This window comes from Mastigoproctus giganteus, chromosome 9, assembly GCF_048544385.1.
Source record: "Mastigoproctus giganteus isolate SK-2022 chromosome 9, ASM4854438v1, whole genome shotgun sequence".
Taxonomy (NCBI): Eukaryota; Metazoa; Arthropoda; class Arachnida; order Uropygi; family Thelyphonidae; genus Mastigoproctus; species Mastigoproctus giganteus.
In genome coordinates, this window is record NC_143583.1 from 73,828,095 (window position 1) to 73,841,688 (window position 13,594).

At 39.3% G+C, this 13,594-nt stretch overlaps 1 protein-coding gene across 1 annotated transcript in view; it reads left to right on the forward strand.

Moving 5' to 3' along the window:
- Positions 1–8,666: 8,666 nt before the first annotated feature.
- The window catches only part of mRpL21 (mitochondrial ribosomal protein L21), a 44,739-nt gene continuing 39,811 nt past the window's right edge, over positions 8,667–13,594 (forward strand). Inside the window, exon 1 of the mRNA XM_090381477.1 lies at positions 8,667–8,801. Coding sequence (XP_090237603.1) covers positions 8,696–8,801 — 106 coding nt within the window. The 5' untranslated portion in view covers positions 8,667–8,695. The remainder of the gene's footprint in view (positions 8,802–13,594) is intronic.

Below are 13,594 nucleotides of genomic sequence, written 5' to 3' on the forward strand. Positions count from 1 at the left end.
ATAAAATACACAATGAAGAAACAATTTGTTACGGAAATATTTGAACAGTCGTTTAAACTGTGCTGACTTTCTTTTCATCAATTAATTTCTGATAGCCGACAGCAATCTTCTCTGAGCCCTGCCAAAATAAATATTGCTGAGAACCTCAAACCTTTTGTTTGAAGTTCTCTGCATTACGAAAGATTTCATCTAGTTCTTTTACCTTTATCTCCGCGGTAACATTTTCATCTGGTTCGTAAAATTAGAATTTTGAAATGCAAGCCTGCGTGGGAGATAAACAAGTAACACGTCTTCTTCCAATTGTTGGTGGAACACACTGAGGCGGGCCGCAGGCAAACGCTGGTTTGCCTGCCCGTGTGATGCATGGTAAACAACGCGTGATTCAAATCTTTTTCAACTATCACAAAAACTGAAAATTTGCGTGTAAAGTGAAAAGTGGTATAATTTCAAATAGCGGTAAATGAAAAACGTGTTAATCGAACTTGCGATATGCGAGACCTGGCTGTATATGTTATCAGAATTATTTTTTGCATCCAGTTCTTTGTGAGCACATAGTATCCAATCAAATTTGTCAGATAAGACTTCCTCTTAACGAACCCATGCAATGTCTTAACTAACTGCATTCTTGTCTAGATGATCCTGCATTGCCTCTGTAACCAGTGACACCATTATTTTCCTTTGAACAGAAGTTAAACTAACATCTGTAATTATTCGTGTCACCCTTTGATTCCCCTTTGTGAATTGGGGACAGGTTTGCACATCTCCAGTCAATGGGAACCTTCCCTGAGTCCAAGGAAGCTCTCATAATTATGGCTAAGTGTTTGCTTACTTCCTTTGATGCCTTCTTTAATATAACTAGATAGATCCCATGTAAGAAGTATCAAACATCCCGATCATCGTGTCAACCACCGGTATGGTGCCGAAGACGGTACATGGCAGCCTAGCAGCAATTGGTCTCCCAGAGAACACTTACAAGGAAATCCAGAAAGTTGCAATCCTGAAAACCTGTAGAATAGTCAGAGATTTTTATTATTATTATTATTACTATAGCCATATGGTGCAAGGAAGCCTGGGGCTTATGCTGCACCAGCCAAAAAAAATTTTGAGTTACCCTGAGAAAGAGAGAGAGCAAGAGTCAGAAGTAGAAGGGAATCACCAAGAAAGAGAAGAATGATGATATCCAGCTCAGGACCCTGGGTGTGCTAAGCCCATACTAGATGTGAGCTCCTGGGGTTAAATTTTTCCTCGACTAACAGTAACACCAGACATTATAACCACCCTGTGTACTTGGTAGCAATACCCGTCATGGAGTGGAATCCCCCAATTAGGGAGAAATAATATAAGAGCAACAATAATAATAATAATAATAGGATGCCACATTAGCAAGCGTTCCGTACGAGACATTGCACTCACTCTCGGGATCCCTAGGTCAATGGTTAGTGACGCAATATGCAAATGAGTGGAATGGGACTGAGTCTGCCACAAAACGGCCTGGTAAACCCCGAAAACTAACAGAGCAGAACAAGAAACCTCTGTGAAGAACTGTGTGCGAAAATCGTAATTTACATGGTCTCAAGTCGTCACATACCTTCTGTGAAGGTATTGTGACTAATATCAGCACTAGTAGAATACAAAGGATACTTCATGATATGGGTTATAATGGTCATGCAGCTGTTCATAAGCCATTGATCACCTGAGCAAATGCTAGACGCCGATTAATATGGTGTAAGGAGCCCGAATCCTGGAGTGTAAAGCAGTGGAAAACAGTCCTATGGACAGACAATTTGAGGTTCGCACTCTACCAGTCTAATAGCCGTTCATGGGTGTAGCGATTGCCAGGGGGAACAGTTCCTTCCTGATTGTATCCTCCCAACAGTGAAGTTTGGTGGAAGCAGTGGCATGGTATGGGGCTCCTTTGATGGTTTGACTTAGGCCCATTAGTCGTTATCGACACAACCATGAATACTGTGCAATACCAGGATATGCTGGACCATTATGCTCTTCCAACATTATGGCAATACTTCGGGGTAGGCCCATACCTGTATAAGGAAGACAACGCGGCATGCCATACTGCTCGAGTCGTAACAGAGTGATCTGAGGATATGCCAACTGAACCCTATCGAGCATCTTTGGGCATGTATTGAATCGTCCGGTACGTGGACGTCGAGTTCGCCCAAAGGACAAGGCCGAACTGGTGGCTGCGTTAAAGGCCGAATGGAGGAACATGAAACCTGACATTTATAGAAAGCTGGTTGAGAGTATGCCGCGAAGGTTGGAGGCCATCATAGAACCAATTGGTTTCAGCATAAAATATTAAATGACACAGTAAAAGCTCAATTTTTGTCTAAAGGCAAGTGTCCGGATATTAATGCTAAGGCAGTGTATATTATATATCTTAGCATTAGTGAAGAGTATAACTGCATCCATATAAAATATATTAAAAACTAATCAATTTAAATAAAATAAATTTATAAACTGATCAATCTTGTTTATAGCCAAACTATTCTACACTCACTTGAAAAAACATTAGGGTCACGTTTTTCCAAAATTACAGCTTGGACATGTCGCGGCAAGGATTCCACTAGATGTCTGAAGCACCTTAGCTGCAGATTTGACCATTCTTCCATCACAACATTTGTCAGCTGTCTTATTATGGGTTAGTTGATGATAGAGAACTACAAAGCCAAATTCCCCTTTCCAACAAGAAAGGGGAATTTTTTTGTACTTGTTAACAGGAGAGACTGCTTCTACAGGGATGGGATACACTTAAATAGAAAGGGTGCAAGAATATTTGCTGATGCTATCGAGGCAGTGTTGGGTGGGTCGGAAAACTGATAGCTTGTGGGGGGGGGATACAAGGACTAATAGTTTAACAGTAGCCGTAGGCAGAGGTGAAGGTGATTCTTGCACAACTTCTATTAGAATAAGTAGCGACCTGGAGCGAGGGGTGTTGGTGGTTTCAGGGACGGGTGGCAGTCATCGTGAAATACGTGAGTATATGGGATGTGTTAGAGTAACTCAGAATAAGAATAGGTGCATGTATACTTGCATGTATACCAATGCTAGAAGTATAGTAAATAAATTTGATGAATTTGAAGTGTTGGTCAAGACATCAAAGGCGGATATTGTTGAGATATCAGAGACATGGTGTCACACTGATATAAGGAATGCCGAACTGGAATTTGGGGAGTACAATGTGTACAGAAAGGATAGACAGGATAGGAAGGGAGGAGGTGTTATGCTGTTAATTAAGAAAAACATAAAATCAAAAGAAGTGCATCCAGTTGATATAGATGAATAGTGCACTGTTGAATCAGTTTGGTGTGGCATAAGCACTGCGAAAGCAAAAATAAGAGTAGGAGTCTGTTATAGGCCTAATGACTTGAATGAGTACAATGAACAATTGTACAGAGAAATAGAGTTGGCTATTAATCGGAATGTCTTATAATGGGGGATTTTAACTTCCCAGATATTGACTGGAACTTGTGGGTTGGGCATTCACACACTAGTCAGACTTTTGTGGATTTATTGGATGATTGTTTTCTGCAGCAGCATGTTCGAGAGGCAACCAGAGAAAGTAATACTCTTGATCTGGTTATCAGCAGTGATCATTCATGTATTAGGAATTAGCAGATAAAAGAACCACTAGGTGGCAGTGATCACAGTGTACTGATGTGGGATTTACTTAAAGATTTAATTACCATCAGGGGTAAAGGAAAGGGTTTTTGCTTCCGTAAAGGCGAGTACAGTGGTCTCCGACAGTTTTTAAATTCTGTACAGTGGGATCAACTGACGATGGTACCAACAGTAAGTTCTAAGTGGGAAGCATTCAAGGAATTAATCGTGGATGCTACTAAAAGTTTCATACCTATTAGGAAATATTGTTCAAGATTTAGGCCTAAATGGTTGTCAAATGAACTAATGAGACTCGTAACAGAGAAGAAAAATGCATGGGATGCGTATAAATTATCAAGCGACTCAGAAGCCTATGGCAGATATAAGTTAATCTGTAATCAGGTCACAAAGGAGGTTCGGCAGGCGAAGGCAGATTACGAGAAATCCATGGCAAAAGATGCTAAGAAAAACAGCAAGGATTTCTTTACTTATATAAATTCTAAAAGGAAGGAGATGAATCTGATTGGTCCACTTGACATCGATGGTTCGACTGTTGATGATCCTGCTCAGATAGCAAACAAACTGAATGAGTATTTTGCATCTACATTCACACGTGAGGAATTATTAAGGTTTGAAAATGGCAGAAGGTTATCAAATTGTAGCAGGATACTTAATGATTTTGTAATAACTGAAAGCAAAGTGGAGGAGAAATTGTTGAAGTTAAACGTAAGAAAAGCACTTGGGGTGGATGGGATCTATCCAGTTATATTAAAGGAGGCGGCAAAGCAACTAAGCAAACCCTTAGCCATAATTATGAGAGCATCCTTGGACTCAGGGGAGGTTCCCACGGAGTGGAGATGTGCAAATGTATCCCCAATTCACAAAGGGGGATCGAAGGGTGACACGAGTAATTACAGACCAGTTAGTTGAACTTCTGTTTCTGGTAAAATAATGGAGTTGCTGGTTAAAGATGCATTGCAGGATCATCTAGACAAGACTGCAGCAATAATTCAGACACAGCATGGGTTTGTTAAGGGAAAGTCTTGTCTGACAAATTTGATAGGATATTATGATGTGGTTACAAAGGAACTGGATGCAAAAAATTATTTTGATATCATATATTTGGATTTCAGGAAAGCTTTTGTCATTGTTGCGCATGGAAGACTATTGTACAAATTGGAGCAGAATAGTATTAAGGGTAAGTTGCTACAATGGATAAAAGGATGGTTAAGGCGAGAAGACAGAGGGTGGTAATCAATGGGTGCTGCTCTTCGTGGACTAATGTTATTAGTGGAGTCCCACAGGGTTCGGTGTTGGGTCCACTGTTGTTTTGTATATTTATCAATGATATTGATAAAGGTATATCAGGCTTAGTGTCGAAGTTTGCAGATGATACAAAGGTTGGCAGGGTTGTTAATGACAGTGTGCTACTGCAACAGGATCTAGATAATTTGGGCAGATGGGCTAAGAAGTGGCAACGGAAGTTTAACCTTTACAAATGCAAAGTACTGCGTATGGGTAGAAGTAACCCCAGAGAAACGTACCAACTGTGTGGTACTACACTTAAGGTGGTAGATAATGAAAAAAGACCTGGGAGTAATTGTGCAGTCAGATATGAAGTTTTCTGAGCAATGCAGACAGGCTGCCAGGCAGGTCATGGGGTTTTGTCAATGATATATAGGAATTTTGCTAGCAGGGAAAAGGCGGTAATTATCCCTCTGTATAAGGCAATGGTCAGGTCACGGCTTGAGTACTGCGTACAGGTCTGGAGGCCTCATTTTAGGAAGGATGTAGATTTACTTGAGCGTGTACAGAGAAGGGCAACAAGTTTGGTGAGGGGAATGAAGGGATCCTCTTATCAAGAGAGGCTTAAGTTCTGCAAATTGCAGTGGCTGGAGACTAGGCACCTGCGCGGTGATCTGATTGAGGTGTATAAGGCCTTGAATGGGTTCAGCACGCTGAATTCTGATGGGATCCTTCCACTTGTTCAGGTTACGAACCTAAGGGGGCATAAATTCAAATTAAGAAAGGACAGATGTAGAATAGATGTGCGGAAATTTGCCTTTAGCCAGCGGGTGATTAATTGCTGCAACAAACTTCCATCTGTCGTTGTGGAAGTTGATAGGTTGAATAAATTTAAGGAGGAACTGGACAGGCATTTGGAGGGAATGGTGTGATTTTTTTTTGGTGATGCTGCATAAACTCATACATTTGCTTTCTTGCATCACATGCCACTACTACTACTACTAGTACTACTACTACTACTGTACTACAATCCGAGACGTTCTCAATTGGATTCCGAACTGAAGGAGAATTGGGGCGGGGGCGTAATGGACGTTGGAAATTTTGAAAGAATCTATCATGATCTGCGTAGAAAGGAAGCATTGCAGGGTTAAGTTCGTCTGATATGACAGAACACAGATATTCATTGGAGCATTAAGTGACATGACCTGTACCAACAGAATGTACCCCATATCATGATACAATCTCGAGCTGTTCAGTGGTGGACATGAGACAGTCTGAAGGCATGGCTTGATGTGGTACACACCACAGATTCACCCTACCATTAGTGAAAAGTGTAAATGAAGACTCGTTAAACTGCACGATCTTTTTTCTATTGTTCCAATGTGAAAGTCTAGTCTTAGAGGCACAACACCAGTCGACTCATTCGAGTTTTCGCATTAAGAAGTGGCTTTGGTTAAACGGTTTAATGGTGGTTTTCGTTAACAAATTCCAGATTATTCCCCTCAGCTTTGTGGAAAAGACCTGTACTCGAATTCTGTCAATGACGGAAGGAACTTTTTTTTGGGGTATTTTTCACAATGTGGCTGAGTTTGTCAGTCTGAAGCAAGGCAGCATGTTTTTTTCTTCCGACAACTCTGGTTTTCGTCCAGAAAAAAAAAAAAAAAAAAACAGCAAATCGACTACAGAACACACATAACGTACAGATGTAATATCTATGGTGCAATATGGCCTAAGTTGCCCATGCGCCTAACACCCAGCAACAGCAACAATATCAACTCCCGCTGCACAGTTTGGTTGGAAATGGGGTTTTCTTTGTCGAAATAGAACTTTTCAGTTATTTGCTGTGCGCTACACCTACACCGACTTAAAGCACAATTCGTTTTAAGTTTCACCAGTCACGTTCTCGGAGCACGAACGTTTTACCAGATTTCTTCCTTTCAGAGCCGTATCTCCTTTCGTCGTAAAACTATTTTATACACTTTCAGATTGTTGTTGCTTTCTACACCCTAGTGATTCCTTTGTTTTCTCACTTGTGGCTCCTGCTAAACTTGCTCCAGCAATAACACCTATCAAATTTGCAAAATCTACGTGACTACTTACTTTTGCACAGAGCGCATTTAATTAGCTGCTTACATTAGCATTAGCATTAGTAGAGGCATATGATGCAAGAAAGCAAGCTTATGCAACATCAGCCAAAAAAAAAAAAAAACAAAAAAAAAAACCACTTCCATTTCACCCGTCCGTTCGTTCTAAATACCTGTCCAGCTTAGCCTTAAATTTATTTAGGCTATCAACTTCCACAACAAGGGATGCAAGTCTGCTCCACCAACCAACTACCCGCTGGTTAAAGGCAAATTTCCGCACATCTATCCTACACCTGTCTTTCCTCAATCTGAATTTATGCCCTCTCAGGTGATTATTCTGAGCAAGAGGAAGAATCTCATCGGCATTGAGCATGCTCAAACTATTCAAGGCTTTATACACCTCTATCAGATCACCTCGCCGGTGCTTAGTCTCCAGACACTGTAATTTGCAAAATTTAAGCCTTTCTCCGTAAGAGCAACCCTTTGTTGTTTTCACTTATCTTGTTGCCCTTCTCTGTACTCGTTCCAGAAATGAGGCCTCCACACCTGTATACAGTACTCAAGGTGTGGCCTGACCATTGCCTTATACAAGGGAATAATTATCTCCTAATCCCCGCTAGAAAAATTCCATGTATATCATTGACAAGACACCATGAGCTACTCTTGCAGCCAGTCTGCACTGCTCAGAGAACTTCATACCTGCCTGCACAATTACCCCCAGGCCTTTTCATTCTCTACCACTGTCAGTGTAGTACCACAGAGTTGATACGTTGCTCTGGGGTTGCTGTTTCCCATATGTAGTACTTTATATTTTTCAATGTTAAACTTCATTTGCCACCTCTCAGCCCATCTGCTCAACCTTTCCAGATCCTGTTGCAGCAGCATAGCGTCAGTAGTGTCCGTAACAACCCTGCCAACCTTTGTAACGTCTGCAAATTAAGCTTGATATACCATCATCAATATCATTTATAAACACAGAAAGCAATAATGGACCCAAAACTGAACCCTGAGGGAGTCCACTAATAACATTAGTCCACGAAGAGCAGTGTCCATTGATTACCAATCTCTGTCTTCTCCCCCTGAACCATCTCTTTATCCATAGCAGCAATTTGTCTCCAATGCCACACTGCTTCGATTTGTGCAGCAGTCTTCCATGTGCAACAGTATCAAAAGCCTTTCTAAGATCCGAATGTATAATATCAAAGTTATTCCCTGCGCCCAGTTCTTTTGTGACTGCATCATATTATCCAATCAAATTGGTCAGGCAAGACTTCCCCTTAACAAAACCATGCTGTATCCGAGCTAGAACTAAACTCTTGTCTAGATGATCCTGCAGTTCTTTAAGCAGTACCTCCATTAAATTTCCTGGAACAGAAGTTAAACTCACAGGTCTATGTCAGCCTTTGATTCTCCTTTGTGAATTGGGGTCACATTTGCACATTTCCAGTCTATGGGTACTTCCCTGAGTCCAAAGAAGCTCTCATAATTATGGCTAAGGGTTTGCTTACTTCCTTTGCTGCCTCCTATAAAGTAGCAGGGCATTAAAAAAAAATAAATAAATAAAAAAAAAACTAAAAAAAAAACATGCTGCATCGTCAGTTCATAACCCAACTGTTATGTATTAAAGAATATTGTTTAGATATTAAAACTTAAAGAGTATACTGTATTTTTTCTTGAAATACAGTACATACAATAATAATGTTACTACTCTGTGGTACTATATTGCCATTTGCCAAAGTTGGCAACGCTGGATGGCGTGTGGATTTAACATTATGGCTGTTCATTCATTTTCAAAAATATTGGGTTTATTACATGGCAAAATTTTGAGCTGTATGCTACAAGCACCATTCGGTATAGGTAAGTTTATCAGTGTTTCTATGATATATGTTAACACCACTGTTATTTCATCTGGGTGAAGCGTAAGGATGACCTTTTGATTTTTCTGTGTAACCGCTCAGCTGCTGAATGCTAACGGAACCACATGTAACTAATTCGTGAATCCCGTGTTTTGCAATTCTTAGTTAAAAAATTACAAAAGAAAGAAAAGTCGATTATGCAGTGAAGAAAACTGATAAGTAGTCAAGTATTGTGGTTTAGACACTAACTGCAACTTTTGACTACACCTTTATACCATTATTCGTGTAGTGACAATATAGACAATATTATAGTAATGTCTGCGACAAATACTCCACATAAAATAAAATTTCAGTTTCATGTTATTAAGTACTCACACTCATGCTTCTAAAAACTCGAATATTTCCCCATTTCCGTTCATATTCAGCGATTTCGAAAGCATTTTTGTGTAAAAGTAATAAAAATCGGACCAGTGTGGCATTAAAGACTACCTAATGCATAAACATTAGGGTTTGATTGCAATTAACATCATTCTGCCGGTGAAGCAATTAAGTGACCCTGCCTGTTGACCAAGAACGTTCCTTGGAATGTCCGAGGAACGCCAACGTATCCCGCTTATGCTTCCACATATAGGTGCTTACATCAGTAACAGATATTGTTGCTGTTCAAAATTTCTGAATTTAACTCCTGTTGTCGCAATTTAGAGGCATGGGCTGCGAAAGTGATTATCTAGGTTGGAGAAATACCACCAACTACACTTTCCCTCAGATTTTATTACTTGTTTATTGAGAATTAGTAATAATATCTGATGGCAAGTGTGTAGACCCTATTTGTGAAGAATTTATATAATTTTGATATTTCTTTCATGCCACAAAAACTTACTGACCATGAAGTGTTTTTGAGCAGTTTCTGCCTCGACTTGGCACTATGGCCTTAGATGCCAGTGCACAATAAAACAACAATAACAACAACAGCAGTGGTTTCTGCCTGTACTACAGTCAACACTAATGAGTTAATTATGAGAGCAGGCATGAACTTAAAGTTTGTGCAAGCAGGGTGGGTTGCCTTATCCACATTGTTATGGGTAAAGGGATGGTTAAGTGGGAGGAGACTGTGTTTATCAGTGAACACTGCTTTTCTTGGATTAATGATATTAGCAGAGTCCCTCAGGGTTCAGAGTGCTTGGCCCATTGTTATTTTCTATATTTTTAACAATATTGATGAAGGTATATCAGGTTTAATGTCGAAGTTTGCAGATGATATGAAAGCTGGCAGAGTGATTGATAACAGTATCAGGATATGCTACTGCAACAAGAACTAGACAAGTTAGGAAGATTGGCTGACAAGTGGCAATTGAAGTTTTATGCATTGACAAATGCAGGGTACTTCATATGGAGAGCAGTAATTCCAGATTAATGTATCAAATATGTGCTACCACATTCAAGGAAGTGGAGAATGAAAAAGACTTGGGAATAATTGTGCAGTCAGATGTGAAGTTCTCTAAGCAGAGCAGACAGGCTGCCAAGACGGCTTATGTAATTTTGCCAATGATATATAGAATTTTTTCCAACAAGGATATGGAGGTGATTATGTGGCATTGGTCAGGCCACACCTGTATTGCATACAAGTCTGGAAGCCTCATTTTAGGAAGGACATGTTGGAATAGATGCAGAGAAAAGCAAAATGGTGCTCTTACTAGGAAAGGCTTCAGTTTTGTAACTTGCAGCATCTGGAGACTAGACACCTGCAAGGATTGATTGAGGTGTTTAAGAATTGAGTAGATCGAGTAAGCTTATCAGTTAGCGCTGATGGAGTCCTTCCTCTTGCTCAGACTACACACATTTAGGGGACATAAATTCAAACTGAAGAAGGATGGTTGCAGAGTAGATGTGTGTAAATTTGCCTTCAGCAAGGGGATGATCACTTTTGGAACAAATGCCCATTTGGTGTTGTAAAGGTGGGTAGGTTGAATAAATTCAACAGTGAATGAGACAACAAAATGATAGAAGGGATGAATAGATGATGTGAGAGAAATTGGCTTTTTTTTTTTCAGATGATGCTGTATAAGCTTGCGTTCTTCCATCATTTGTACAATTAATTCTAATACTTATACATGACTCAGAGTAAAAGTAAAATGATATAAGTTTATGCAATTTCAGTAAAAAAAAAAAAATTATATCATTCATGATTGTTTTTTGGCTATTACTGTATAATAAAAAAGAAAATACCTCTCTGTTAATCTTCTCCAATAATTTGCTTAATGTTTCCTTAACCTTTCAGTAGTACTGCCCCTAGTTATAACAAAAATTGTAGCTCACGACTGATAAGTCTAACCTTTTTTTTTTTTAATTTATCAAAAAAAGTTTTTTTTTTTTTTTTGAATTCTGCTTGGAGTACACAAATATTTCATCTTTTTTAATATACTGGATTATCTGTTATATGCAATTTTTTACTGTTAATAAAAAACTGAATATTTAAAAATATTTAGAAATAAATATTTTAAATATATTTAGAAAATTGTTTCTTTATAATCAAAATTATTCTAATTTGTGATATTTTTGATGAAACATTTGTTTCAAGTATTATAATAATGTTATTATTTTTGAAATTAATGACAAATTTGTTATATATTATAATAAATACTGCTTGTGAGAATAAAAATCACTTTAAACAGTTTTTATTTTATTTTTTTGTCATCCTTTTATTTTTATTAAAACGTGTACCAGAAATGTATATTAAATAAGTAATTTTTTTTTTAATAAAAAAACAATTTTTTTTATAATTTTTTTTTTGGGAGGATGCAATTTTTCATTCTTGCCTCAGGTACTAATATGACTCTGCTAGGCATTGTTTTCCTGTAGTTCTTGGTGTTGATAATCTGGCTCTTGATGGCAAGCATGAATCCTTTGGTCTCGGGGAAGAGCCTTCCATTTATGAGCCAAGCATTGAAAGCCATCATATCTGTGTAGTCCTGATGGAGGTCATTGTAGTGTCTGCCATGGAGTGTTGCCTTCACTCAACTTTGTCTTTGTTTCTTCTGTTTGTGTCAGTGTTGTGTATCGTTTGTCAATCTTTCTTGGAAGTAATCCTGCAAGTTCTTAATTGCCTTCTCTTGTTCAGTGAGGTCAGTCAGCCCCCTCCCTCCTTTACGGGCTATGGTCACTCTCGATGGCTGCTTTTGAGTGGAAGGCACCACTTGGTCATCATTATCTTGGTCGATTTCATAATCTCCTCCAGCTCAGTTGGTCTAATCTATGATCCCAGTGGAGTATGTTAGTATTGGAGCTGCATAAGTGTTTATGGCTGTGCCCATATTTCTGCCATTCAGCTTTTATTTTAGCAGTCTTCTCAAGTGTCTGATGGTATTTCTCAGTGAGGTGTGCTTTGATCTTCTTGTGTTCTAACTGATGGGCCTTCATCATTTCCAGATCAGTATTAATAAATCCTATATGGTGCAAGGAAGCCTAAGGCTTATGCTGCGGCGCCTCCATAGCCAGGTGGGCAGGAGCAGCAGTGCGTAGCACACACTTCTTGATTAGACCGGGGTTCGAGCCCGTGACCACCAAATACGGAGGATGCGGAAAGGTCAGGGAATGACCACCGCATATCCCCGGAGCAATATGGCCTTAGTTGCTAATGCTCCTAAAAACCAAATAACAAACAAACAACAAGCTTATGCTGCACCAGCCAAAAAAAAAAAAAAAAAAGAGTAAAATAATAAAATTAAATAAAAAGGAATAAATAATAAAAGAAAAGGAAATAGAACACATATGCATTTCCCTCCTCCCATAGGTAACTATCTAGCTGACCTTTGCATTCCTCAAACTGTCAGCCTCAACCACCTATAAAGGTTATTCCAGTAATTTATAACTCGCTGGCTGAAATAAAACTTCCAGTCTAAATATACCCTCCCCCCGTAACTTGAATTTATGTCTCCTATTTCTAAAATCATTTATAATCACGAAAATTTTGCCTTCATTCATTTTACTTTTGCCTCTCTGAGCATTAAACACCTCAAACAAGTCTCCTCTAAGGTGCCTAGTTTCCAAGCTGTGCAACCCACATATTTGAAGTCTTTCCTCATATGAACGCCCTTTTGCCAATCTCACCAGGCGAGTTACTTGTCTTTGGACCCTTTCAAGATGCTTGATGTCTTTTTTTTTTTTTTTTTTTAGGTGTGGTGTCCATACTTGAACACAGTATTCCAAATGTGGTCTAACAATAGCCCTATCTCATGAGATTATGACATCCTTATCTCTACTAGAAAACATTCAATAAATCATCGATAGGACACCATGGGCCTTCCTTGCAACCTGTCTACAATGCTCGGAGAACTTCATATCTGACGTATCATAACTCCCAAGGCCTTTTCTTCCACTACTGACTTTAGTTCAGCTCCACCAAGTGTATAAGTTCTTTTGGGGTTGCTGTTCCCCAGGTGTATGACCTTGCATTTTGCTGAATTAAAGCATAGCTGCTACTTTATTGCTTTACTGCCAATTAAAGCATAGCTGTCACTAAAGAAGCTCTACTTGGCGGCGGGGAGGCGCCTCCATAGCCAGGTGGGCAGGAGCAGCAGTGCGTAGCACATACTTCTTGATTAGACCAGGGTTCGAGCCCGTGCCCACCAAATACGGGGGATGTGGAAAGGTCAGGGAATGACCACCACATATCCCCGTAGCAATATGGCCTTAGTTGCTAATGCTCCTAAAAACCAAATAACAAATAACAATCTATTTGGCGGCGATCATTAACTACTTTGCTGATCTTTACATCATCTGCAAATTTAGACATCA